Raw genomic sequence first — 27,355 nt, 5'->3', positions numbered from 1 at the left:
TGTTGGGGGGGGGGGGGTGGCGGCTTGAATTGCCCTGATCCAGCGGATCCCGGGGTCACCCCCCCCCGGGGACACCCCCCATGCCCCAGGACCCCCGCGGAACTCCCCCCCCCCCCAGCACCCCCTGGGGGCACAGGGAGACGGGGGGGTTTGGGGTGTCAGGGGGGGTTTGGGGGTGCACCCCCCCCACCCCAGGACGGATTCTGACCCCCCCCCCGCAAGTTGCAGCCAGAGCCTGGAGGGCCAACTCGGGGGGGGGGGGTGTCAAGGTTGCCCCACAGCACCCACGGCACTGACCCACAGCCCCCCATGGGACCCACGGCACTGACCCATGGGACCCACGGCCCCGCAATGTGCAGTGTGTCCGGGGGGGGGGGGTGGGGTGGGGGTGTGAGGCAGTGGGGGGGTGCAGGGGGGGGGCAGTGGGGGAGCCCCACAGCGCCGTGGGGCTGCGCAGAGCCGGAGGGGGGGAGCCCGGTGCAGGGGGTGTTGGGGGGGTCCGGGGTAACCCGGGAGGGGGGGGGTTGTCCGTGTGTATTGAGGGGTCCGAGGGGGTCTCGGAGGGGTCCCCGGGGGGGCCGGGGGGGGCGGCAGGTGCCGGGCCGGGCGCCCAGCGGACACCCGACACCGCGGGGGGGCGGTGCCGGGGTGAGGGGGGTGGGGGGGGGAGGGGGGGGGGTCCCGAAGGTTCTCCCCGTCCCTGGGGCCGCCTCCGGCAGTGCCCGACCCCCCGCCCGGTTCCGAGCCCCCCCCTGGGGACCCCACCCCCCCCGAGGGCCGGGAGGGGCCGGGGGGGGCGGATAAAAGCCGGTGGCGGCTCCGCTCTCCGCCGCCGCCTCCGCCGGTACCGGCCCGACCCGACCCGCTCCATCCGCAGCGCTCAAGGTAACCCCGGACCCCCCCCCCCCCCCGCCCCGGGACACCCCCCGGGACGAATCCCCCTCCCCGTGACACCGGGGACAAACAGGGACCGGACCCACCGGGATCGGCACCGCGATGGGGATCGGAGCCCCCCCCCCCCCCCCCCCGGTGCCGCCGGGACCCCCCAGGACACGGCGGCGGGGTCGGTCCCGGTGTCGTCCCCCCCCCCCCCCCCCCCCAAAGTCCCGGACCCTCCTGGCTACAAACAGCCCCGGCCCCGTCGCCGCCAAACGCGGCCCGGCCACGCCCTCGGGGGCCACGCCCAGGGCCACGCCCACTGTCCCCCGTGTCCCCTCGGCCGGGCAGGGACGTGTCCCCTGTGTCCTGGCGTGCCCCATGGCGTGCCCCGTGTCCCCTGCTGTGCCCCACACCCTGCCGTGCCCCATGGCAGGCTCGGCCCTACACCGCACCGTGCCCCACGGCAGCCTGTCCCCTATGGGCCCTGTGTCCCATGCCATGCCCCATGGCAGCCTGTGCCCCACGCAGCCCATACCCACTGCTGCCCCATGGCAGCCCGTGCCCCACGGCAGCCCATATCCCATGTTGTGCCCCACGGCAGCCCGTACCCACACTGTGTCCCCCCCCGCCCCGCAGTGCCACCATGTTGTGCCCCACAGCACTCCGTGCCCCATGGCAGCCCCGGTGCGCCACGGCAGCCCGTGCCCCACGGCAGCCCGTACCCACACCGTGTCCCCCTGCCCCCCCAGCCCCGCCATGCCGTTCAGCAGCACCCACAATAAGCAGAAGCTGAAGTTCTCGGCAGAGGAGGAGTTCCCCGACCTGTCGAAGCACAACAACCACATGGCCAAGGTGCTGACGCCGCAGCTCTACCAGCGCCTGCGGGACAAGGAGACCCCCAGCGGCTTCACCCTCGACGACGTCATCCAGACGGGGGTTGACAACCCGGGTGGGTGACACGAGATGGGGGACATCGGGGTGACATCGGCCACCCAGCCACAGGGACCTCAGGGGGGGCCCGGAGCCGTTCCCAGTGCCATACTGGGTGCCCAGTGCCCCGTTCCCTGTCCCCAGTGCCACCTCCGTTCCCAGTCCCTTGTCCCCAGTGCCACCTGACCCCGCCCCCGCCGTGTGTGTTGTGTCCCCCCCCCCCAGGCCACCCCTTCATCATGACGGTGGGCTGCGTGGCGGGGGATGAGGAGTCCTACGAGGTCTTCAAGGAGCTCTTTGACCCCGTCATCCAGGACCGGCACGGGGGGTACAAACCCACCGACAAGCACCGCACCGACCTCAACCACCAGAACCTCAAGGTGGGGACCCCCTGGGGGGGAGGGGGGGGGGACCCGGGTCCCCCCCGGGGGCCATGGGGACGAGGGGGCCATGGGGATGAGGGGGCCATGGGGACAAGGGGGCCATGGGATCCTCTGGGCTGTGGGGACAAGGGGACACGGGTCGTAACTGGGGTGGCGGGTGATGGAGGGGGGGTGCCTGGACCCCCTCCCACCCCGGGACCCCCCCCGGGGTGGGTGGGGTGTGCCCAGACAGCTGGGTCCCCCCCCAGGGCCATGGGGACAAGAGGGCCGTGGACCCTCCTGGGCCATGGAGACATGGGTCGGGGGGTCCCGGGGGGGGGGGGGATACGGGGGGGTACCGGGGAGGAGTACCGGGGGTACCGTGGGGAGCTGGGGCTGCCGGGCGGGGGGGGGGGGGGATACCGGGGGGGGGGTACCGGGGCTGCCGTTGGTGTCTGAGCGCCCCGTCCCGCAGGGGGGGGAGGACCTGGACCCCAAGTACGTGCTGAGCAGCCGCGTGCGGACGGGCCGCAGCATCAAGGGCTACTCGCTGCCCCCCCACTGCAGCCGCGGCGAGCGCCGCGCCGTCGAGAAGCTCTCGGTGGCCGGTGAGGGCGGGGCCTCGGGGGCGGGGCTTGAGGGGGGCGGGGGGCGTGGTCTGTGGTTGGGGGGCGTGGCCGGAGCGGGAGGCTCGGTTGGAGGGGGCGTGGTCTGAGCGGAGGGGGGCGTGGTCTGAGTGCTGAGGGGGCGTGGTCTGTTGTGGGCGCGCCCGGTCGGGAGGGGGCGTGGCCAGGCAGGGCTTGGGCGGGACAACGGGGTGCGGGCTGGTGGGCGGGGCCCGGCGGTGTGGGCGGGGCCTGCTGGGGTGTGGGGGGGCGTGGCCTGATGGGGATGTGGGCGTGTCCCGCGCTGACCCCGCCCCCGCAGCGCTGACGAGCCTGGACGGGGAGTTCAAGGGCCGGTACTACCCGCTGAAGGCCATGACGGAGCAGGAGCAGCAGCAGCTCATCGACGACCATTTCCTCTTCGACAAGCCCGTCTCGCCCCTGCTGCTGGCCTCGGGCATGGCCCGCGACTGGCCCGACGCCCGCGGCATCTGGTGGGGGCGGGGGGGCAACCGGCCAGGGGCTGGGGGCACCCAGAGAGCGGTGACCCACCTTGGGGGGGGTGGGTGATGGGGACACCCAGGTGTTGGGGATCCCCCTTTGGAGGGGTTCAAGGGGCACCCAGAGACCGGAGACCCCACCTGGGGGCACCCACATATTGGTGAACACCCCCGTCCCCGTCCCCCCCCCGCCACCCGAGGGGTGAAAAGGGCACCCAGAGCGCGGGGGACCCACCTGGAGGCACCCAAATGTTGGGGATCCCACCTTAGAGCAAAGGGGCACCCAGAGAGTAGGGTCCCACTTGGGGGGGCGCCCACATGTTGGGGTCCCCACCTTGGGGGGGGGGGGGGGGGGCACCACCCAGAGAGTGGGGACCCAACCAGAGGGATTCGGGGGCGCCCAAGTGTCAGGGACTCAATCTGGGGACACCCCCTTCGAGGGGTTCAAGGGGCACCCAGAGAGCAGGGACCCACCTGGGGGTATGACGGGGGCACCCAGGTGTTGGGGACCCCCCCCCCTTTGGAAGGGAGTAAAGGGGCACCCACAGATCGAGGTCCCACCTGGGGGCACTCCAGTGTTGGGGGCCTCCGCCTTAGAGGGGTTCAAAGGGCACCCAGAGAACCACCCAGGGGGCTTCAGGGGGCGCCTGGAAAGCGGGGACCCACCTGGGGATGCTGAGGGGGTGTCTGTGTCCCGTCCCCCCCCCCCCCGCCGCCCCCACAGGCACAATGACAACAAGACCTTCCTGGTGTGGGTGAACGAGGAGGACCATCTCCGCGTCATCTCCATGGAGAAGGGGGGCAACATGAAGGAGGTCTTCAGGCGCTTCTGCGTCGGCCTCCAGAAGGTGGGGCAGAGCCCAGGGCAGGGGGTACATGGGGGGCCGCTGGGGACACATGGGGACAGCGGGGGGGAACACGGAGGGCCCTGGGGGCATGGTGGGTGTTGGGGACTTGGGGGGGCTTTGGGGACACGGGGGACAGGAGGGTGTTGGGGACGTGGGGGTGATAAAGGGGACATGGGGGTTGTTGGGTACGTGGGGACGGGGGAACACGGGGGTGACAGAGGGGACATGGGGGTGTTGGGGACAGGGGCGCAGCGGGGACATTGGTGTGGGGGGGCCACAGAGGGACCCAGGGGGGGCCAGGAGGATGGGGGGGGGCCGGTGACAGGGGGACGCGGGTGCCTTGTGGGCAGCGGGGGGGGGGGGTCCCAAGGGGCGGTGGCAGCGGCGTCCCCAGGCCTGCGGTGGCTGGGGACCCCGTCCCGCCGGTGCCACGCATGTCACACCTGTGTCACCCGCGTGTCCCTCCCCAGATCGAGGAGATCTTCAAGAAGGCAGGCCACCCCTTCATGTGGACGGAGCACCTGGGCTACATCCTGACCTGTCCCTCCAACCTGGGCACGGGGCTGCGGGGGGGCGTCCACGTCCGCCTGCCCAAGCTCAGCCAGCACCCCAAGTTCGAGGAGATCCTCAAGCGCCTCCGCCTGCAGAAGCGCGGCACAGGTTGGGGGGGACAGGGGGGGACAGAGGGGACAAGGGACATGGGGCACAGATGGGGACGGGGGGACACGGGGGGACAGAGGGCACAGGTGGGGACAGGGATGGGGACGGGGGGACATGGGGGACATGGGGGACAGGGGACATGGGGGGACAGAGGGCACAGGTGGGGACAGGGATGGGGACGGGGGAACATGGGGGACAGGGGGACAGAGTGACAAGGGACAGGGGGACATGGGGATGGGGGACAAGGGACAGAGGGGACAAGGGACATGGGGCACAGATGGGGACAGGGGGACGTGGGACAGGGGACATGGGGGGACAGAGGGCACAGGTGGGGACAGGGGGGACATGGGGGACAGGGGACATGAGGACGGGGGGACATGGGGACACAGGTGGGGACAGGGTGACAAGGGACAGGGGACATGGGGATGGGGGACAAGGGACATGGGGGACAGGGGATGGGGGGGACAAGGGACATGGGCACAGCTGGGGATGGGGGGACAGGGGGACATGGCATGTGGGGGACAGAGGGGACGGGGAGGACATGGGGGAGGATGGGGGGACCTGGGGACACGGGGATGCGGAGACGAGGGCACAGGGGGCCGTGACACGAAGAGGTTGGAATCTGGGGCACGAGTGGGTGCGGGGACGCGGGGGACATCGTCTGCGGGTGGGGCGGCGTGTGGCACCGATGTCCCCATGTCTGTCCCCCATCCCCCCCCCCCCCAGGCGGGGTGGACACGGCGGCCGTGGGCTCGGTCTTCGACATCTCCAACGCGGACCGGCTGGGCTCCTCCGAGGTGGAGCAGGTGCAGATGGTGGTGGACGGGGTGAAGCTGATGGTGGAGATGGAGAAGAAGCTGGAGCAGAACCAGCCCATCGACGACATGATCCCCGCCCAGAAATAGGGGGGTGGGGGACACCACCAACCTCCATGGGGACCCCCCCCCCAACTCTACGGGGACCCACCACCACCAAGGGCCTCAATAAACGCCGCTGGTCCCCGCTGTGAACCCAAGGGTCCAGGCTGCAGGGCGGGGGGGGGGAGGAGAGATGGACACACGCATGGGGGTGTCCCCAAGCATGGGGTGCCCCCCCTCCAGGGGTTGTGACAAGGGGGGGGGTGTCCCCCAGTACCGAGGGGTGACACCACCGAGGGGTTTCCTATGTTTATTGGGGGGGTCGAGGTACAGATCGGGGCAGGAATAACTTAAAAATGTGCTGGGGAAGGAGGGGGGGGGGGGGTGACACCGGAGCCCCCCGGCCGTATTTACAGGGCTGGGGGACGAGGGGACAAGGGGACAGTCCCCCTGGGGGGTGGGTCTGGGAGACCCCGGGATCAGACACCACTTGGGAATGCCACAGTGGGGGGGTGGGGGTGGGGGCGGGAGAGGGGTGACACAGAGCCCCCCATCTGGGAGCTGGGGGACCCCAAGGTCCCGGCAAACACGTCCCCGAGTTCCCAGAGCCGATGTCCCCAAGATGGGGGACCCCAAGGTCCTGGCGCCGATGTCCCCAAGGTCCCCCAGACACTGGACCTCAAGGTCCCAGAGCCGATGTCCCCAAAGTCCCCAAGTTGGCAGTCCATGAGGTCCCAGAGCTGGTGGACCCCAAGGTCCCAGAGATGGTGTCCCCAAGCTGGTAGTCCCTGGGGTCCTGGACCTGGTGGACCCCAAGGTCCTGGCACCGATGTCCCCAAGGTCCCAGAGCTGATGTCCTCATGGTCCCCAAGTTGGCAGTCCCTGGGGTCCCGGAGCTGGTGGACCCCAAGGTCCCAGAGATGATGTCCTCAGGCTGGTAGTCCCTGGGGTCCTGGAGCTGGTGGACCCCAAGGTCTCAGAGCTGATGCGATGTCCCCAAGGTCCCCAAGATGGTAGTCCCCAGGGTCCTGGAGCCGATGTCCCCAAGCTGGTAGTCCCTGAGGTCCTGGAGCTGGTGGACGCCAAGCTCTTGGTGCTAACGTCCCCAAGGTCCCCAAGACGGTAGTGCCCAGGGTCTCGGAGCCGACGTCCCCAAGGTCCCGGAGCCAGGGGCTGCCGGGGTCCCACATCCGATGGTCCCACAGGTAGCCGAGGGGACCCGGAGCATCTGGGGGGGGCCCTGGGGGGTCCCGGGTCCCTGAGCTGCCGCTGCCCCCCAGCCGCTGGTGTCCCCAAGGGGACGCTGGAGCCCAGGGAGCCCCCGGGAGGGTCCCCAGAGCTGGGGCAGCCCCCGGGGGGTCCCTGAGCTGCCGCATCCCCCCGGGGGGGGGCCAGAGCCCTCTGGTGCCAGTGCCAATAAAGCTCCCGGGGGGGTCCCAACGCCAATGGACCCCTCGGGGTCAGCTCTGCTGCATCCCCCCGAGGAGGGCTGCAGGCCCTGGGGGGGGTCCCAGCTCTTGCACATCCCCCTCGCGGGGGGCTGCATCCCTCGAGGGGGGGTCCCAGCTCCGGTGCATCCCCCCCAGGAGGGCTGCATCGCTGCAGGGGGGGTCCCAGCTCTGGTGCAGCCCCCAGGGGGTGTCCCAGCTCTGGCACATCCCCCCCAAGGAGGGCTGCATCGCTGCAGGGGGGGTCCCAGCTCCAGTGCATCCCCCCCCCAGGAGGGCTCATGCCTCGAGGAGGGGTCCCAGCTCCGGCGCAGCCCCCGGGGGGGTCCCCACGGCGTTCCCTAGAGCCGGAGCTGCCCGGCCACGCGTGGCAGGGCATCGCGGAAGGCGCCGGGTGGGAAGAGATCGCCGTGGAGGCCGCGGCGCGGGGGCCGGCAAACCTCGGCCTGCAAGTGGCAGAAGTGGGTGCCGGGGCCGGGGCGGGGGGGGCCCGGTGGGGGGGGCCGGGGCTTGCATGGGGCCGCCGTGGGTGCTGCCGCCCCCCGCCCGCTCCTCACCTTCACAGGCCGGGGCCGTCGGAGCAGCCGGGGTTCGGCTTCCGTTTGATCCCAAGGTAGATGGCAACTGCGGGGTGAGGGGCAGAGAGGCGGGGGGGGGGGTGGGCGGGGGGCTATGGGGCAGGGGGGGGTTGTGGGGCATTGAAAGGGGTGGGGGGTATGGGGCAGGTGGGGGGCTACAGAGCTCCGGGAGGGCTGGGTATGGGGTGGGCAGGGGTCTGTGGGGCACAGGGAGGGGGCTCTGGGGCAGGGGGGGTAGGGGGTAGCCATGGGGCTATGGGGCGCGGGGGGGGGTACAGCACGGGCAAGGGTCTGCCCCCCCCGGGAGCACCCATGGGTGGGGGGTCAGCGGGGTGTCACCCACCTTGTGAGCGCAGGTCCCCCGACTCTCTCAGGTTCGTCTGCGACCCTGGGGGGGGGGACACACACAGGTCAGGGGGGGACGGGGGGCGCACCAGGACCCCCAACCTCCCCCCCCCCCATTTTGGGGGGCAGCGCCCCTCTTTCAGGGCCATCGCCACCAGCCCCATGGCTGATGGAGGGTCACTGTGCCCCCCTCCCCCCCACAAAGCTGTGCTCCATTTGGGGGGCACCAGCCCCACAGCACGGTGGGGACCCCCCCCAGACCCCCCCAAACCCCCCTGGCGGCAGCAAAGGCTGAGAGGCAGAAAGAGAGAAGGGACAGGAGCGAAGCAAGGAGGGCACTGGTGGCACTGGGACAGAGCCAGAGTGACAGTGGTGGCACTGGGACGGGCACTGGGATGGAGCCACAATGACACTGGTGGCAGCGGGACAGAGCCAGGATGGCGCTGGTGGCACCGGGATGGAGCCACGACGACACCGGGATGGAGCCAGAATGGCACTGGTGTCACTGGGACAGAGCCACAACGGCGCTGGGGTGGACACTGGTGGCACCAGGACGGACACTGGTGGCACTGGGACAAACACCAGCGGCACCGGGATGGGCACTGGTGGCACTGGGACGCACTGGTGGCCGCGGGCCGGGCCGCGGGCACTTACTGATCTTGGCGGCGGGCGGCGGGGGGGCGGCCGAGACGCAGCGGTTGGAGCTCTGCCGCTTGGACGGGTCCAGCGTCACCCTGCCACAGACACCCCCGTCAGCGGGGGGAGCGGGAGGAGGGCGAGGAAGAGGACGGCAGGGGCGAGGAAGAGGAGGAGGGCGAGGAAGAGGACGGCAGGGGCGAGGAAGAGGAGGAGGAAGAGGATGGTGAGGAAGAGGAAAAGGGGGGGGAGGAGGAAGAGGCCGGCAGGGATGCGGAAGAGGAGGAAGAGGAGGAAGAGGAGGAAGAGGAGGAAGAGGAGGAAGAGGAGGAAGAGGAGGAAGAGGAGGAAGAGGAGGAAGAGGAGGAAGAGGAGGAAGAGGAGGAAGAGGAGGAAGACGGCAGCCTCACCTGCGGCTGAGCTTGGAGGTGAGCTTGGAGAAGAGGTTGGCGGTGGCGCGCGCGCGGCCGTGGGGCAGGGGGGAGGCCTCGGGGGGGGGCGGCGGGGCCGGGGGGGAGCCCTCGGGGGCCCCGTTGGCGGCGGGGGGGGGGGTGGGTGGGGGCCGGGCGCCGCTCCCTGCCCTGGCCCCCCCCGTGGAAGGTGCTGCGGCCGCTGCTGCCCCGCGCCAACCGCCCCACGCTGGGGCTGGAGGGGGACGCCGCTGGCGCCCGGCCCCCCGCGCCGCTGTGGGGAGAAAGGCGGGGGGGGGGTCAGTGAGGGGGTCACCCCACAGAGACCCCCCCCGGGGTGCTGTGTGTGCCTCCCCCCCCCCCCGGACCTGCTGTCCTTGCCGTTGTGCAGCAGCGGGGGGCCGGGGCGCTCACTGCAGACGTAGGTGTTCCGGCGCCCCATCACGCTGCAGGGCAGGGTGCTCTGAGTGGGGGGGACACAGCGTCAGACCCCCAGACCCACGGCGTCAGACCCCCGACCCGTGGTATGAGACCCCCCCCCAACCCATGGCGTCAGACCCCAGACCCACGGGGGACCCACAGCCTGAGCCCCCAGCCCCACGGGTGCCCCTAGCCCCATCTCACATCCATGCAGGTGCCCCCCACCTCGCTTCCCCAGCCCCACATGCGCCCCCCCACCCTGCTCCCCCAGCCCCGCGGGCACCCCCAGCCCCACAGGCATCCCCCCCAGCTCACTCCCCCAGCCCCATGGGTGTCCCCCCCCGGCCCCACGGATGCCCACCGGGTTGATGGCGCCGTCCTTGTGGCGCTCGGGGATCTCCGCCTTGTTGGGGTTGTTGGCGCTGCCGACCATGGGGCTGGAGGGGGGCATCCCGCGCCCCCCGCCCCCCATGCTACAGCTGGCCTTGCGGGGGGGCAGCCGCTCCTCCTTCAGCTCCGCGTCCCCCGCGCTGGTGGGGCTGCGCTTGGGGGGCATGGGCACCGGCGAGGGGCCGCCTGCGGGACACGGCGGGTGGGGGGAACGTGTGGGACAGGGGCGGACCCCGCACCCCCCCACAGGGCAGGGGAGAGGGAGCCCACCCTGCCGCGAGCACCACGGGCGCGGAGTCCGCCCCACAGGCGTGTCCTGTGCCCCACACACACGATGCCCACCCCACTTTGCACCCCACGGGCACAGAGACCACCCTATTCTGCACCCCACGGGCATGGGACCGGCTGCCCACCCTGCCCTGAGCCCCACAGACACGATGCCCGCCCCACTTTGCACCCCACAGGCATAAAGCCCACCCTATTCTGCACCCCACGGGCATGGGACCGGGTGCCCACCCTGCCCTGAGCCCCACGGCCACGGTGCCCGCCCCACTTTGCACCCCACAGGCATAAAGCCCACCCTATTCTGCACCCCACGGGCATGGGACCAGGCGCCCACCCTGCCCTGAGCCCCACGGCCACGGTGCCCCCGCCCCCGGTGCCACTCACAGAAGTCGCTGTGCCGCCGCTGCCGGTGGTAGGTGGTGGCCCCGCGCTGGCTCTTTCCATGCGATGGCACCTTGCCGTTGGCCGCCTCGCTGGGTGCCCGCACCCGGGCCAGCGCCAGGCTGCTGCCCCCGCGCGGCTCGCCGGCCTCCACCTGCGACCACCAGCCTCCGTCACCCTCCCTGCGTCCCCCGGGGGCCGGGGATGGCACTGCCACCCCCCTTCGTCCCTGCCTGCCACCTCACCTCGGTCTTCCTGCCCAGCAGGAGGTAGGTGGCCGTCACCTCGTTGTACTTCTGGGTGCTCAGCGACTCCTTGATCTCCTCCCGGCTGTAGCCCATGCCCACCATCACCTCTGCGGGGCGGCGGGGGGCGGTGAGGGAACGCTGAGGGGGGGACACCGAGGGGACACACACCCCCACACCCCCCACAACTGTCACCCCGGGGCGATGAGGTGGCCTCACCGATGCGCTTGGCGTCCCCAAAGTCCTCCTCAGGCTCCTTGTAGGGCTTCAGCTCGTCGCCCTCGTAGCCGATGTTGATCCATTTGTCCTTCATGATTTGCTGCAGGGAACACCGGGGGGGGAAGGTGACACCGGGGGGGGGGATGTGACACGGGCATAGGGCACCCTCCTGGCTGGCATAACCCACCCCCTGATGCCACCCAGCCCCCAAAACCCCGTGTCCCCCACCAAAACCCCGCGTCCTCCCAAAACCTCGTGTGTCCCCACAGAACCCCAGTGTGTGTGTCCCCAAACCCCCCAACCCCGCATCCCTGTCCATCCTCAAGGCCTGTGCCCCCCCCCGGCCCCCCCTCACCTCGAGGGTGCAGCGCTTGGCCGGGTTGAGCACCAGGAAGCGGCGCAGGATGTTCTCGCAGTCGGTCGACATGTAAAAGGGCACCCGGTACTTGCCCCGCAGCACCCGCTCCCGCAGCTCCTGGTGGGGAGAGGGGGGGGGGAACAGGCGGGTGACAGGGGCTTGCGGGGGGGGGGGACACACACAGGGGTGACAGGGCCTGGGACACAGCCACCGGGGGACGAGGGAGAAGCGCTTTGTGGGGTGGGCACCATCCCCTCTGCCCCCCACGGGAGCTCAGATGGGGAAGGGACGGGACGGGACGGTCCCCGGCGCAAGGAGGGGACTCGGTGGCGGGGCTGGGGGGGGGGTGCGGGTGACAGCAGGGGACAGCCCACCCCCCCCCCCACACCCACCTTGAGGTTGTGTCCATCGAAGGGCAGGGAGCCGCTGACCAGGGTGTAGAGGATGACGCCCAGGCTCCAGATGTCCACCTCGGGGCCGTCGTACTTCTTGCCCTGGAAGAGCTCGGGGGCGGCGTACGGGGGCGACCCGCAGAAGGTGTCCAGCTTGGAGCCCAGCGTGAACTCGTTGCTGAAGCCAAAGTCCGCGATCTTGATGTTGGCGTCGGCGTCCAGCAGCAGGTTCTCTGCCTGCGGGCACCGGGGACAGGGCACGGATGGGCACAGGCTCGGGAACACGGGGACACCGGGACGGGCACCGGGACACGGGGACACCGGGACGGCACCACAACGGGCACGGGGACACCGGGACGGCACCACAACGGGCACGGGGACAGCGGGATGAGGACACGGGGACAGCGGGATGAGGACACGGGGACAGAGACCCCACGTGGCACGGGGACACCGGGAAGGGCAGGGCACGGGACAGTGCCGCCGCAGGCGCCCCCCCGCCGCCCGGTGCCACCCCTGTCTGAGGACACGGAAGGGGGGGGGACAGCCGGGTCCCACCTTGAGATCGCGGTGGACGATGTTCTTCTGGTGGCAGTAGTGCACAGCCGAGACGATCTGGGGACACGGGGGTGTCACCGCTGCTCCCCCCACTGCCGCCGCTGTGTCGTCCCCCCCCTCCTCTTCCTCCTCCCACCCCGATCGATGACGCCGCGGACGGTGGCCCCCGGGGCAGGGGGGGGGGACATCGATCCTGCCCACGTGTGGCCACCACGTGCTGGCCCCTCCCCACGGCCCCCCCCTGCTGCCACCCTGTGCCCGGCCCCCCCGCCATGTTCCCAGCCCCCCTGTGTCCCCCACCATGTCCCCGGCCCCATGCCAGCGCCCTCCCACCATTGTCCCCAGCCCCCCCGTTTCCCCCCCCACTCTCCCCAGCCCCCCAGCCATGACCCCCCCACTGTCCCTAGGCCCCCCCACCCTGTCCCCAGCCGCATGCCAGCCCCCCCGTCCCCCGCCCCCCACGATGTTCCCAGCCCCCCCGCCACGACACCCGCCACGTCCCCAGTCCCCTGCCAGCCCCCACACTGTCCCCAGGCCCCCTGCCACGTCCCCCCCCCTCGATGTCCCCGGTGCGTGTGTCCCCCCCCCGGCACCCCCCCACCTGTCTGAACTTGGCCCGCGCCTCCTTCTCCTTCATCCTCCCGTGGGACACGAGGTAGTCGAACACTTCGCCTGCGGGGACACCCATGGGTGCCCGCGCCCCACCCTCCCCCGCCTTTGCCCCCCGCTCCAACAACCCCTGGCCCCCCCCCAGCCCAACCTCCCCCCCCAGGAGGTGGCCGCTGTGTCCCCCCCTGCCATCACCAGACCCCTGGGGGCACCCCCAACACCTTGGGGTGCAGCCAGGTCGGGGGCACAGCCCCTGGGAGGGGTGCAGCACCCACGGGGGGGGGGGGGGGGGGTGTCAGGGTGTCTGGGGGGTGTCAGTGTCCCCGGGGAGGGGGGGGGGCAGGTCTCACCAGCACTAGCATACTCCATCACCAGGTACAGCGTCTTCTCCGTCTCGATGACCTCAAACAGTTTCACTGGGCGGGGGGGAGGGTGTAAAAGGGGTGGGGGGGTCAGCGCAAGCACCCAGGGGTGCCCCCCCCCACCCCAGGGGCCCCCCCCCCAGCCCCCAGTTTGGGGGTGACTCACCGATGTTGGGGTGGTTCAGCCCCTTCATGATGCGAACTTCACGGAAGAGCTGCGCGGGGAGGGACACGCACACACACAAAGGCATCAGTGGGGGGGTCCGGGACCCCCCCCCGCTCAGGGGGTGCCCTCCACCCTGTGAAACGCGCCCCCCCCCGCCCCCCCGCCCCGGGTGCCCCCCACCTTCTGGAGGCTGGTGGGGTTCAGCTGCGTCTTGTCGATGATTTTTATGGCCACCTGAGAAGGAACCGGGGGGGTGACACGACATGGAGGGGGGCAGCGCTGCCCGTTACCCCCAGACCCCCCCATGGCACCCACCTACCCCACATGGACCCCACTTTCTCCCCCCCCAGCTCCTTCCAATTGCCCCCCAGGACCCCCACAAACCACCCCAGGCCCTCCGGGACCCCCATTTCTCCCCCCAGCTTCGCCCAGTCACCCTCAGGGACCGCCCCAGCTCCCCCCAGTCACCCCCAGAAACCCCCCAACAGCCCCCAGGGACTTCCCAGCTCCCCCCCATCACCACCAGGGACCCCCCAGTCACCCCCAGGGACGCCCCAGCTCCCCCCTATCACCACCAGGGACCCCTAATCACTCCAGGGACCCCTCAGCTCCTTCCCACCCCCCCCAGGGAACCCTCAGCTCCCTCCTACTCCCCCAGGGACCCCCTGGGACGCCCCAAGGACCCTCAATCACCCCCAGGCCCCACCCAAAACCCCCCAGCGCCCTCCCATCACCCCCAGAACCCCCCCAAGACCCCTCAGCTCCTCCCCATTCCACCCAGGGACCCCCCTAAGTCCCTCCAGTCACCTCCAGGGACACCCCAAGTCCCCACAGCTCCCCCCAGGGACACCCCCCCCCTCCCAAGACCCCCCAGCTCCCTCCCGTCGCCCCTAGGGACTCCCAGGACCCCCCAAGCTCCCCCCCATCACCACCAGGGGCTCCCCAGCTCCCTCCCACCCCTCCCAGGACCCCCCGGGACGCCCCCCTGGCGCCACTCGCACCTCGCGGCCAGTGAGGATGTGGCGGGCCAGCTTGACCTTGGCGAAGTTGCCCTTGCCAATGGTGCGCAGCAGGCGGTAGTTGCCGATGTGGGGCTGCTCCTCGGGGCAGGAGGCGATGGAGTTGCGGCAGCGGGCGCCCAGCGAGCGGCTGGACCAGGCCGAGCCCTTCTCCGAGCGGCTGCCCCCCAGGCCTGCCAGCTGGGGAGGGGGGGGGGGGGAGAGGCGGCTGAGACCCCCCCAAGCTCATCACAGGGGTGTTGGTGTAGCTGAGACCCCCTACAGCTTATCACAGGGGTGTTTGTGTGGCTGAGACCCCCCCAGCTCATCACAGGGCTGTTTGTGTGGCTGAGACCCCCCCCAGCTCATCACAGGGGTGACTGTGTGGCTGAGACCCCCCCCAGCTCATCACAGGGGTGACGGTGATGCTGAGACCCCCCCAGCTCATCACAGGGATGACGGTGATGCTGAGACCCCCCCAGCTCATCACAGGGGTGACTGTGTGGCTGAGACCCCCCCCCAGCTCATCACAGGGGTGACGGTGATGCTGAGACCCCCCCAGCTCATCACAGGGGTGACGGTGATGCTGAGACCCCCCCAGCTCATCACAGGGGCGACTGTGTGGCTGAGACCCCCCCCAGCTCATCACAGGGGCGACTGTGTGGCTGAGACCCCCCCAGCTCATCACAGGGGTGACGGTGATGCTGAGACCCCCCCAGCTCATCACAGGGGTGACTGTGTGGCTGAGACCCCCCCCAGCTCATCACAGGGGTGACGGTGATGCTGAGACCCCCCCAGCTCATCACAGGGGTTTTGGTGATGCTGAGACCCCCCCCAGCTCATCACAGGGGTGACGGTGATGCTGAGACCCCCCCCAGCTCATCACAGGGGTGACTGTGTGGCTGAGACCCCCCCAGCTCATCACACGGGTGTCGGTGATGCTGAGACCCCCCCAGCTCATCACAGGGGTGACTGTGTGGCTGAGACCCCCCCAGCTCATCACACGGGTGTCGGTGACACTGAGACCCCCCCAGCTCATCACAGGGGTGACGGTGACGCTGAGACCCCCCCAGCTCATCACACCGGTGACCCCCCTGCACCCAAAGGCCCCCGGGGGGGGGCGCGGATCCGGCCCGACCGGCTCCGGGGCCGCGTCCCGGCCTCACCCAGGGCTGTCCAGACGCCTGCCCTCCCCGCCCCCCGGTAACCGGGGGGTGCCTTGGTCCCGGCGTGTCCCCCCCCCACCAGTCACACCAGCACCCCCCCACCCCTCCCCAGTTCCGCTTACTGGGGGCGGTGTCCCCCCCCCCAGTATAAACTAACCACTCCCCCGGTACAACCGGATCCCCCTCCCGTTGCCCCCCCCCCGGTACAACCGAGCCCTCGGTACAACCGAGCCCCTCCCCAGTACCGCCGGTACAACTCAGCGCCCCCCCCCAGCGCTCCCCCCGGTACAAACCTGCCTCCCCCCGGTACCGTCGATAGAATCCGAACCCCCCCGGTGCTCCACCCAGTACAATCGAGGCCCCCCCCGGTACATCCGAGCCCCGCCGGTACAACCGGGCCTCCCCCCGGTATAACCGGGCCCCTCCCCCGGTACACCTGGGCTCCCCCCCCCCGCTCACCGTGTCCGCGTTCCGCTCGTTCCCCGCCGCCAGGGCGGAGCGCGAAGACATCTTGACCGGCGGGGGCTCGGGGCAGGCCCGGGCCGGGGCCGGGCGCACCGGGCGCGGCCGCTACCAGCGGCTCATGGCCGGGCCGGGGCGCTCGAAGGCGGAGCCGGGGCCGGGCCGGGCCGGGCCCGGGCGGGGGAGCCCGAGGGGCGGGCGGCGGCGGGGGCGGCCATGGGCCGGAACCGGAACCGGAAGCGGGACCGGGGGGAGGGGGGGGTAGTGGGAGGTGTGAGGGGATAGGCGGGGCTTGGGCGGACAGTGACCAATGGGGCGTGGCCTCGCCTCCTTCCCATTGGCTGCGCCGAGGCATGGAGACAGCCCGCCCCGCCCCCTCCGGCGGGGGCGGGGCCTGAGCCAGAGGGCCCTTCCCATTGGTTGCGACACCGGCCAATCAGCGGCGGGAGGGGCGTTAACCCCTGAGTGTCCGGGCGGGGGGGGTGTCACGTGGGGCCGGGGGTCACGTGGGGCGTGTGGGGACACCCCACCCCCCCACCCCCCCCCCGGTGCCACCGGGCCGGTCCCCGAGTCACGTGGTGTCACCCCGGTGCCACCGGGACCGGTCCCCGAGTCACGTGGCGTCACCCCGGGGTCACCGGCGTCCTGTCCCCAAGTCACGACAGCGTCCCCTGGGTCACCAGGTCCTGTCCCCGTGCCATGTGGGGTCCCCTGCGCCACCGGTGTCCCATCCCTGTCCCATGCCGCTGTCCCCTCGTGCCACCGGGCTGCCATCCCCCTGCCATCGGTGTCCCCGTGCCAGTGGGGTGCCGTCCCTGTGCCATGTCCCACACCCACGTCCCCCCGTGACATCCGTGTCCCATCCCCGTGCCGTGCTGGTGTCCCCCGGTGCCACCCGACTCCTGTCCCTGTGCCATCGGCGTCCCCCGTGCCATTGGGGTCCCTTTGTGACGCCGGCGTCCCATCCTCGTCCCGTGCCCATGTCCCCTCATGCCACCGCGGTCCCATCCCTGGGCCGTGCTGGTGTCCCCCCGTGCCACCAGCCTCCTGTCCCCGTGCCATTGGGGTCTCCTGTGCCACGGGGGTCTCGTCCTGTCCCATGCCCGTGTCCCCCCGTGCCACCGGTGCCCCGGCCCCGTGCCACGCAGAGGGTGGTGTCCGTGTCCCCCTGCGTCCTCCCCGTCCCTGTGCCACCCCCGTCCCCGTGTCCCCCCGTGTCCACTGCGTCCCCCCTGACCCCCGTGTCCCCCCGTGTCCCTCGGGTCCCCCCCATCCCCGGGTCCCCCCCATCCTCACGTCCCCTCTGTCCCCTCCCCCGTCCCCATGCCCCCCCCCCCGTGCCCCCCCGTCCCCGGTGGCCCAGCGGAACCGGGGCTGACCCTGCCCGGCCCCGGGAGGCCGCCCCGGGGAGGCGCTTCCTCAGGAAACCCCCCACCCGCTGCCGCCGCCGCCGCTGTCACCGCTGTCACCGCCGCCACCGGGTACGTGTGGCACCGGGGGGGCCGGGGGGGGTCGCATGCTCGCGGGGGGGCCGGTGCTCGGTAAGCGTGCACGGGGGTCGTGTGTCGCAGGGGTTTGCACGGGGGTCGTGCGTCGCAGGGGGTTGCACGGGGGTCGTGCGAGCTCACGGGGGTGTGCACGGGGGTCGTGCGTCGCAGGGGGTTGCACGGGGGTCGTGCGAGCTCACGGGGGTGTGCACCGGGGGTCGTGCGAGCTCACGGGGGTTTGCACGGGGGTCGTGCGAGCTCACGGGGGTGTGCACCGGGGGTCGTGCGAGCTCACGGGGGTGCGCACGGGGGTCGTGTGAGCTCACGGGGGTTGCACGGGGGTCGTGTGAGCTCACGGGGGTTTGCACCGGGGGTCGTGCGAGCTCACGGGGGTTGCACGGGGGTCACACGAGCTCGCGGGGGTTGCACGGGGGTCGTGTGAGCTCACGGGGGTGCGCACGGGGGTCGTGTGAGCTCACGGGGGTTTGCACCGGGGGTCGTGCGAGCTCACGGGGGTGCGCACGGGGGGGCTGGCACGCTCACCGGGGTGCCGGCGCTCACTAAGCGTGCACGGGGGTCGTGCGAGCTCGCACGGGGGGGGGAGGTTCGCACGCTCTCAGGGTTGACACGCCGGGGTGCCCGGTGCCGCCACCCTGTCCCGGTGACCACCCCGGTGCCCCCTGCCCTGTCCCCACTGCCCCTCCCGTGTTGTGTCGTCCCCCCCCCCAACCCCAGGCCATGCCGCTGCTGAGGAGACCCCCCAAGGAGGAGGAGGAGGAGGATGGCGACCCCTTCGCCTCCCACCCCGAGAGCCGCTACCGGCGTCGGGCCACCCTGGAGCGGCTGGTGGGGCTGGCCCCCTTCGGCCGCGCTCGCCGCGGCCCCGCCAAGGACGGGGACGGGGACGGGGGCCGTGCCCGGCGGCGCTCGGAGGATTTCGGGCTGCTGCGGCGGCTGCCGGGGCGGAGGAAGGCCAGCGTGGAGGCCCTGGCTGAGAGGACGGTCCCCAAACGGGGCTCGCTGCTGAGGCTGGCCCTGGGGACGCGGGGACAGCGGGGGTCCGGCGGCGAGAGGCTGGCGGCCGAGGGCGAGGGGGGATCCGATGGGGAGCAGGACGGCGGGGGACAGCGGCCAGAGGGGCGCGGGAAGGGCAGGGAGCCCCTCTCGGGTGAGGGGGGACGTGGGGACACGGGACATGGGATACGGGGACGTGGGGAGGTGGGGATGGGGACATGGGACATGGAGACATGGGACACGGGAACGGGCAGAGGGGATGTGGGACATGGGGACGGGGATGTGGGGACATGGGGACGGTGGGGATGGGGACAGGGGATGTGGGGATGGAGACATGGGCATGGGGATGGGGACATGGGACATGGGGATGGGGATGTGGGGACATGGGGACGGTGGGGATGGGGACAGGGGATGTGGGGATGGAGACATGGGCATGGGGATGGGGACATGGGACATGGGGACGGGGATGTGGGGACATGGGGATGGGGACACGGGACATGGGGATGGGGATGTGGGGACATGGGGACGGTGGGGATGGGGACAGGGGATGTGGGGATGGAGACATGGGCATGGGGATGGGGACAAGTGGATGGGGACATGGGCGTGGGGATGGGGACATGGGACATGGGGACATGGGGACGGAGGAGGACGTGGGACGTGGAGGGACACCGGTACAGGGATGGTGGGCCGTGGGACCGCGGCGGTCACGGGCCGTGGGACATGGTGAGGTGGGGACACACCACGGGTCATGGGATGGCCTCGGGTGCCACCAGAGTCCCTGTCCCCCCCCCCCCGGGGTGTCCCCATTGTCCCCAGTGCTGGAGATCCTGGAGCTGATCCAGCGCCGGGAGCTGGTGGCGGCCGACGAGCAGATCATCGCGCTGGAGGCTGAGTGCGTGGCCGCTGCCACCTCCTCGTCCCCGTCCCCATCCCCAGTGGCCGGGCGGCAAACGCGGGACGTGGCTTTGCTCTACGAGGCGCTACTGGCCCAACTCTGGGCTGTGGTGGCCGAAGCCGTGCCCGCCGGCCGCCCCTACCCGCCTTTGCGCTCCGTCATCCGGGTGCTGGAGCAGGAGGAGGCGGCCGACGGCCGTCACCCCCCGGGGACACCGGGGCGTCCCCGTGCCCTCCGCCGCCGCTGGCAGGAGGCGGTGGGGCGAGCAGCCAGCGAGCGGCTGGGGCAAGTGGCCCCGGTTGCCGGCTTGGGAGCCCGGCTGGCGGCTTTGGCCGGGCGGCTGGTGGGCGACCTGGGGGCCGTGCGGTGCCATGTGGCCCCCGCGTACCCCCCCGAGTACGGTGCCTTCGGGGTCTACGCCCGCGGCTACCACCGGGCGCTGGCCCAGCAGCTGGCCACACTAGCCCAGAGAGCCCTGCCCGTGCCCGACCTCTACCTGCTGCTCGACTGGCACAGCAACACCTACCCCAGGTGAGACCCCCCCACAACCCCCCGCCACTGCCCCACAGCACCACAGGACCCCCCCTCCCAGGGGCTGGGGACACTGGGGGACCCCACCATCACCTTGGGGACAGTGGGGGACCCCCTGCCACCCGTGGGAACCCGCAGCATCCTCACTCCCAGCACCCTCTGCCGCCCACTGTGACACATGGGACCCCCCGCCAGCACCTTGGGGACCCTGTGCCACCCGATGTCACCCTTGGGACGCCCCCCATGACACTGGGGACATTGTGGGACCCCCCCCCCTCCCCAGCACCTTGGGGACCCTGGGAGACACCCCCCCCCCAGGGCACTAGGGACCTTGCGCCACCCACTGTCACCCCTGGGATCCCCCCCAGCACCCTGGGGGTCCTGTGGGGCCCCCCCCTCCAGCACCTTGGGGACCCTGTGCCACCTGCTGTCACCCATGGAACCCCCCCCAGGTCACTGGGGACCCTGTGGGACCCCCGCTGTCACTCCTGGGACCCCTCCCCATCACTCCGGGCCCCCTGTGCCACCCACGGGACTTCTTGGCCACCCCTAGGGCTGTCCCCCCGGGGGGTGGCAGGTGCCCCGGTGCCACCCCATGGGCTCTCTGTGCCCGCAGGGAGGTGCTGGGGCACCCCGAGGTGGGGGCCCTGCTGCAGGCGCAGGCGCTGGGACCCCTCCTGCCCCCCGAGACCCAGCGCGGCCTCGAGCACTCCTGCATCGCCGCCGTCAAGGTGCGGGCACAGGGCGGGCACCAGGGTGGCACTGGGGTGGCACTGGGATGGACAACAGGGTGGCACTGGGGTGGCACTGGGATGGGCAGGAGGGTGGCACTGGGATGGGCACACATTGGGCACCATGGTGGCACTGGGATGGACAACAGGGTGGCACTGGGGTGGGCAGGAGGGTGGCACTGGGATGGGCACACATTGGACACCATGGTGGCACTGGGGTGGACAACAGGGTGGCACTGGGATGGCACTGGGATGGGCAGGAGGGTGGCACTGGGATGGGCACACATTGGGCACCATGGTGACACTGGGATGGACAACAGGGTGGCACTGGGGTGGCCCCGTGTGGCACTGGGATGGACAACAGGGTGGCACTGGGATGGGCACACATTGGACACCATGGTGACACTGGGATGGCACTGGGATGGGCACACATTGGGCACCACGGTGGCACTGGGATGGACAACAGGGTGGCACTGGGATGGGAACAGATTGGGCACTGTCCCCGTGCCCGCTGTCCCCGTCCATGCCTGCTGTCCCCACGCCTCCTGTCCCCATGCCCGCTGTCCCCACACCCGCTGTCCCCGCTGCCAGGCGAAGGTGGAGGTGGCGGTGGCGCAGGAGCTGCAGCTCAGCGAGGACACGTGGGCGGAGGAGGCCACCAGCCAGGAGCTGCAGGAGGGACTGGCCACCCGTGTCACCGGAGTACGGCACCCCAGGGACACCCCTTGGGGACATGGGGTGACACACGGACCCCAGGGGGTGCTGGGGTGTCTGGACACCCTATGGGGACACCAGGGTACCCCATAGGGACACCAGGACACCAGGGCGCCCCATGGGGACACCAATGTGCCAGGGTACCCTATAGGGATGCCACCATACCAGGGTACCCCATAGGGACATCAAGGTGCCCAGATACCCTATGGGGACACCAAGGTGTCTAGACACCCATAGGGACACTAGGGTGACAGGGTACCCCATAGGGCCACCAAGGTGTCTGGGCACCCCATAGGGACACCAGGGTGCCCAGATACCCTATGGGGACACCAAGGTGTCTAGACACCCATAGGGACACTAGGGTGACAGGGTACCCCATAGGGCCACCAAGGTGTCTGGGCACCCCATAGGGACACCAGGGTGCCCAGATGCCCTATAGGGCCACCAAAGTGTCCAAGTACTCCATAGGGACATCAAGGTGCCGAGATACCCCATGGGGACACCAAGGTATCTGGGCACCCCATAGGGACACCGGGGTGACAGGGTACCCCATAGGACCACCAAGGTGCCTGGGTGCCCTACAGAGTTGCCAGAATGCCCAGGCGCCCCAAGGGGATGGTGGGGTGTCTGGTACCCCAGGGGACATCACAGTGTCCCCAGGGGGCTGGTGGCCATGCCCCCAGCAGTGCCCGTGCCCACAGCTGCTGCGGGCGCACGTGGACCGAGCCCCCCAGATCACCCCCGAGTTTGGCATGGAGATGGCACACAGCCTGCTGGGCGTGCTGGTGGCCTTCCTGCACAGGTGGGCGCGGGGACACGGTGGGGGACGTGGTGGGGACAAGGGGCGGGCATGGGGATGTGGAGGCACAGGGAGACCAGGCATGGCCATGGGGACACCAGGACAGGACAGGGGATGGGCACAAGGGGGTGGGGACATGAGGGGACAGGAGCTAGGCATGGGGACATGGGGACATGGCGGGGGCCACAGGTGATGGCCACGGGGACGTGGGCACCGTGGTGGGACAGAAGCCACAGGACAGAGCTGGGATGGCCATGGGGGGGGGACAGGGGACGCAGGATGAGCATGGCACCCAGGTGGCAGGTCCCCAGGGTGCCGGGTCCCCAAGGTGTCACCGCGGGTGACCCATGTGGGTGTTCTCAGTTTCCAGCGGAAGGTGGAGCGGTTCCTGGAGGCCCCCGCTGAAGCCTCCCCACCCGACGGTGCCACCGGCTGGGCCATCGCCCTGGTCAACTGCTGTCCCCCCTTCAGGTGAGGCCACCCCCAGCTGTCCCCCTCCCCGCATCCCTGGGGTGCTCGGGGTCCCTGGCAGCACCCACTGACCTCCCTGCGGCAGGGCCTTTGCTGAGCGGCTGGCGCAGTTCGGGCACCCCGAGAGCGAGGAGCCCCGGCGCCAGGCCCACACTGCCCTGGACAAGGTGACCCGGCTCTGCAACCACGTCCTCACCCAGCGCCTCTTCGAGGACCTCAAGGTGGGTGACACCCATGGGTGCAATGGTCATGGTGCCCATCCGTTGGGTGTTGAGGCAAGTGATCCCCATGGGCGCAATGGTCACGGTGCCCATCCATTGGGTGACGCCCATGGGTGCAATGGGCATCATGGTGTCCCTCCATTGGGTGACGCCCATGGGTGCAATGGGCATCATGGTGTCCATCCATTGGGTGACGCCCATGGGCACAATGGGCATCATGGTGTCCCTCCATTGGGTGACGCCCATGGGTGCAATGGGCATCATGGTGTCCATCCATTGGGTGACGCCCATGGGCGCAATGGTCACAGTGCCCATCCATTGGGTGACACCCATGGGTGCAATGGGCATCATGGTGTCCCTCCATTGGGTGATGCCCATAGGTGCAATGGTCATGGTGCCCATCCGTTGGGTGTTGAACCAGGTGACACCCATGGGTGCAATGGTCATGGTGCCCATTCATTGGGTGATGCCCATGGGTGTGACGATCATGGTGTCCATCCGTTGGCCGTTGAGCCAACTGACACCCATCTGTGCAATGTTCCGGGTGGCCTCCCATGCACCGGGCGCCACCGGGGATGGCACCCATGGGTGCTGGGACATCCGCCCACCCCAGTTGCCCCCCCCACCATCTCCCAGCCCTACTTCAACAAGCTGATGAAGCGCAAGTGGCTGACGAGCTCCGACGCCTTCGACACCATCGTGATGCTCATCACCAGCTTCACCCAGAAGCTGCGCCCGCTGCGCCCCGAGCCCTACCAGGTGGGTGCCGCCTTTGGCGCCCGGTGGTGGTGGTGGGGTGGTGACCGCCATCACTGGTGGCTTCCGCTGACCCTTGTGCCGCAGGTGCTGGTGAGCGAGGTGCACCGGCGGGTGCTCATCGAATACGTGCGGCCGCTCATGCAGGTGCGCTTGGTCTGCACCTCGGCCAAGATGCGCGCCCGGGTGGCCGCTCGCCTCGGGGACGAAGCCCGCCAGCTCCGCGAGCTCTTCAGCCGCTTGGTGAGACGACCCCCCCGCAACGCCGTCCCCGCCACCCTTGGGTGCTCCTCGGCGGGGCGGGGGTGACAACCCTGGGGTCCTGGGCAGGATTCGGCTTCGCCCTGGCTGGACTCGGTGGTGCCGCGGCTGCGGGAGCTGCTGGTGCTGGAGGACACGGCAGCGCTGCAGATGGAGGTGGGCGTCCTGGTGAGGGACTTCCCCGACGTCCGGTGAGTGCGGTGACATCCACCCACTGGTGGCCCAATGGCGGGGGGGGGTGGCACAGCCAAGCGGGGACGCCCCAGCCCCACGGGGACAACAGCGGGGTGGCACTTGGGCCCCACAGCCAGCGCGGCGGGGCGGCAATGCCAGGCGAGATGCCACCACCCCGTAGGGAGCGGTGGTGGGTCACGGCGTCACCTCGAGCCGGGTGACGGCGACGCGGCGTCCGTCCTTCCCGGCAGCTCCCGCCCCGCCGGGAAGCGGCCACGGCCCTGCGCCAAGTCCCCTCCCTTGTCCCCGTGTCCCCAGGGGGACAGTGGCACGCGTGTGGCCCTGCAGGCTCTGAGGGGGGTTCCAGCCCCGTCCGCCACCAGTGACAGTGCGAGACGGGGGTCCCCCAAAAACGTGTGCCATGCTGTGCCCCAAAAATGGGTGCCTGCCTCTCCCCAGACGTGGGTGCGCCCCTGCACCCCAAAAACGGGCACCTGCCCCTCCTGAGACCTGGGTGCAGCGTTGCACCCCAAACCTGGGTGCCTGCCTCTCCCCAAACCTGGGTCCATCACTGCACCCCAAAAACGGGTGCCTGCCCGTCCTGAGGGTGCCGCTCCGCAGGCGGGAGCACGTGGCGGCGATGCTGGACGTGCGGGGGCTGCGGGGGCAGGCGGCGCGGCAGGAGATTTTGGGGGTGCTGCAGGACGTGGAGCCGGGGCCCCCCCGCCATCGCGCCTTCTTCGCCCAGTTGCCGGTGGCCCGCCAGGTCCGCTGCTTGCCCTTCCACTGGCCGCGGCTGGCGCGGCTCGCCCGCCCCCGCCTGCCGCGCCCCCACCCTCCGCGGCCGTGAGTACCCCGAAAACGGGTGACCACCCCCCCCCAGAGAGGGGTGCATCGCCGCACCCCAAAACTGGGGGACCGCCTTCCCCAGGGATGGGCGCATCACTGCATCCCAAAGCCGGGTGCGACGCTGTGCCCCGAAACTGGATGCCCGCTTGGGGCCCCCCCGCCCGTGTATAAATGGTGTCGATGCTGTAAATTAAGGCTGGAGCCCGACCTCGTCCTTGGCTCTCGCTCGGGGGCCACCTGCGTGGGGACAGGAGACGTGGGGACACCCCCCAAGTGGGGACAGGGGACGCGGGACATCCCGTGTGTGGGGACAGGGGACGTGGGGACACCCTGGCAGTGGGGTCAGGGGATGTGGGGACACCCGGTGTGTGGGGACAGGGGACCTGGGACACCCCACAAGTGGGCACAGGGGACATAGGGACACCTGCTGTGTGGGGACAGGGGACATGGGACACCCCACAAGTGGGCACAGGGGACATAGGGACATCCGCTGTGTGGGGACAGGGGACCTGGGACACCCCACAAGTGGGCACAGGGGACATAGGGACACCCGCTGTGTGGGGACAGGGGACATGGGACACCCCACAAGTGGGCACAGGGGACATAGGGACACCCGCTGTGTGGGGACAGGGGACCTGGGACACCCCACAAGTGGGCACAGGGGACATAGGGACACCCGCTGTGTGGGGACAGGGGGACGCCCTGTGAGTGGGGACAGGGGACATGGGACACCCCATGTGCAGGGGATGGGGACACGGGGGTGAGGGACATGGATGTGGGGGACATAGGACCGGGGGACACGGCGGGGGGGGGCACGGCGGTGGGAGATAGGGGTCTGGGGGACACGGAGCGGGGGGCGACACGGTGCCGTCCCTGTGCGGGAAGTGGCTCCCGGTCCCAGGGCGGCCGCGGCGGGGGGGGAGGAAGGAAAGGGCCCGGTGCCTCGCCGGGAAGCCACCGCGGGGGGGGGGACACGAGGGGGACACGATGGCCCTTCCCGGCACGGGGTGTGTGTGTGGGGGGGGACACGCGACACCCCCAGCTGGACCCCGACGGGTGGCCAGGGGTTGGGGACAGCGCGGCTCGGCCAAGGGCAGGATCGGGCCCCCCGGGGGGGGGGGCGGGAGGGGGGGAAGCCACCCTGGCCCTGCTCCATCCCGCCCCACCCAGATCCGGCGCCTCCTGGGACACCCTGTCCCCCCTCCCGGGCTGGAAAAATGCAGGGGGGGGACACACACACACGACACAGAGGCCACAGCCACCACCACGTCCCTCCTGCCACCCGTGGCACCGTCACCCACTGCTGCCACGAGCTCGTGGGGCCTCAGCGCATCCCCGGGAGCCGGTGGGAGGCCATGGGTGAAGGCACCGTGTGTGTCACCCCCCCCCCCCGTGTCCGTGTCCCCCCCCCCGGCCTTGTCCCCCCTCCCAGTGTCAAAAATAGGCGAGTGCTGGATCCGGCCAGGAAGGAGCTAAAAATAAGTGTCCCAGGGTCACCGTCCCTCGTGCTGTGGGAAGGGGACGATGGCGGCGGGGGCGGAAGCAGCAGCGCCAGGCGGGGGCGGCGGGAAGGGACCCGGAGACCTGGGGGGTCACAGGGGTGGCAGGGGGGTGGGGGGACAGGGGTGTCACCGATGCCAGGCGCACGGCAACAGCGATGGGACAGTGCGGGGACGGGGGTGGAACCGTGGCTGGGGGCACGGGGACATGGATGGGACCGTGCAGGGACACACGGGGACAGGGATGTCACCGTGTCTGGGGCCATGGGGACATGGATGGGACCACACAGGGACACATGGGGACAGGGGTGGCACCACGTCTGGACACATAGGGACAGGGATGTCACCATGCCCAGATAAATGGGGACAAGGAGGTCACCATTCCAAAGGGACCATGCAGGGACACGTGGGGATGGATCCCACCTTGTGGGGACAGGGATGTCACCACGACAGGACACAAGGGACAGAGATGGGACCACGCAGGGACAGGGATGTGTCCTGGCGTGTCCCGCGTGCCAGCCCCGGCGTGAATCACCGGGCGCCTGACGTCAAGGCCTGGAGGGAGGGAAGGAAGGAAGGAAACCCCCCCCCCAGGCAGTGGGGCTGGGTTTGGGGGGGTCCCCCTGGTCCCCCCCCCCCCACGTCACCCGGCTGGGTGGGGGGAACCCCCGACTGGGCAGGACCCCCCAAACCGGGCAAGGGCCCCCTTCAAATTGAGCAGTGAACCCCCAAACCGGGCAGGGACCCCCCCCCCACTGGTCAGGTACTCCCCGAACTGGGAGAGAACACCCCGAACGGGGCAGGGACCCCCCGCACCGGGGAAGGGTCCGCCCCCCCCACCCCCGCCGTCCCTCGGTGCTGGCGCCCCCTGGCGGCCGCCCGCGGGG

General features: G+C 70.9%; 3 protein-coding genes across 3 annotated transcripts; 2 read left to right on the top strand and 1 right to left on the bottom strand.

The window, feature by feature from the left end:
* Nucleotides 1-726: 726 nt before the first annotated feature.
* On the top strand, nt 727-5,794 carry CKM (creatine kinase, M-type). The gene is made up of 8 exons (XM_063321591.1): nt 727-885; nt 1,629-1,828; nt 2,035-2,189; nt 2,647-2,779; nt 3,099-3,270; nt 4,001-4,124; nt 4,595-4,784; nt 5,511-5,794. Exons 2-8 carry the CDS (start codon nt 1,636-1,638, stop codon nt 5,687-5,689), a joined length of 1,146 nt encoding a protein of 381 aa, XP_063177661.1. The 5' UTR covers nt 727-885; nt 1,629-1,635; the 3' UTR covers nt 5,690-5,794.
* Nucleotides 5,795-7,395: 1,601 nt separating this feature from the next.
* MARK4 (microtubule affinity regulating kinase 4) lies at nt 7,396-16,292 on the bottom strand. Its single transcript, XM_063321590.1, is given in 20 exon segments — nt 7,396-7,535; nt 7,647-7,713; nt 8,011-8,055; nt 8,667-8,746; nt 9,059-9,207; nt 9,209-9,332; nt 9,427-9,521; nt 9,840-10,054; nt 10,538-10,688; nt 10,780-10,889; nt 10,999-11,098; nt 11,354-11,473; nt 11,749-11,985; nt 12,304-12,360; nt 12,905-12,975; nt 13,263-13,328; nt 13,441-13,489; nt 13,621-13,674; nt 14,442-14,639; nt 16,064-16,292. Coding segments are annotated over 19 exon segments (2,037 nt in total). The 5' UTR covers nt 16,115-16,292; the 3' UTR covers nt 7,396-7,535; nt 7,647-7,648.
* Nucleotides 16,293-17,425: 1,133 nt separating this feature from the next.
* On the top strand, nt 17,426-25,145 carry EXOC3L2 (exocyst complex component 3 like 2). The gene is made up of 12 exons (XM_063321589.1): nt 17,426-17,547; nt 18,289-18,721; nt 19,384-19,993; nt 20,610-20,724; nt 21,316-21,426; nt 22,140-22,240; nt 22,601-22,708; nt 22,794-22,929; nt 23,566-23,688; nt 23,773-23,928; nt 24,016-24,137; nt 24,742-25,145. Exons 2-12 carry the CDS (start codon nt 18,292-18,294, stop codon nt 24,968-24,970), a joined length of 2,241 nt encoding a protein of 746 aa, XP_063177659.1. The 5' UTR covers nt 17,426-17,547; nt 18,289-18,291; the 3' UTR covers nt 24,971-25,145.
* Nucleotides 25,146-27,355: the final 2,210 nt, after the last annotated feature.

Source organism: Chroicocephalus ridibundus, unplaced genomic scaffold (assembly GCF_963924245.1).
Source record: "Chroicocephalus ridibundus unplaced genomic scaffold, bChrRid1.1 SCAFFOLD_69, whole genome shotgun sequence".
Taxonomy (NCBI): Eukaryota; Metazoa; Chordata; class Aves; order Charadriiformes; family Laridae; genus Chroicocephalus; species Chroicocephalus ridibundus.
This window is presented reverse-complemented; position numbering and strand designations above follow the sequence as displayed.

What these genes read in the sequence shown, in the direction of transcription:
- CKM (XM_063321591.1), top strand. Translation starts at nt 1,636, where the DNA reads ATGCCGTTCAGCAGCACCCACAATAAGCAGAAGCTGAAGTTCTCGGCA. An exon ending in GACGGGGGTTGACAACCCGG is followed by an intron (nt 1,829 to 2,034) that starts GTGGGTGACACG and finishes CCCCCCCCCCAG; the next exon opens with GCCACCCCTTCATCATGACG. An exon ending in TCAACCACCAGAACCTCAAG is followed by an intron (nt 2,190 to 2,646) that starts GTGGGGACCCCC and finishes CCCGTCCCGCAG; the next exon opens with GGGGGGGAGGACCTGGACCC.
- EXOC3L2 (XM_063321589.1), top strand. Translation starts at nt 18,292, where the DNA reads ATGCCGCTGCTGAGGAGACCCCCCAAGGAGGAGGAGGAGGAGGATGGC. An exon ending in CCTGCATCGCCGCCGTCAAG is followed by an intron (nt 20,725 to 21,315) that starts GTGCGGGCACAG and finishes CCCCGCTGCCAG; the next exon opens with GCGAAGGTGGAGGTGGCGGT. An exon ending in GCGAGCTCTTCAGCCGCTTG is followed by an intron (nt 23,929 to 24,015) that starts GTGAGACGACCC and finishes GGTCCTGGGCAG; the next exon opens with GATTCGGCTTCGCCCTGGCT.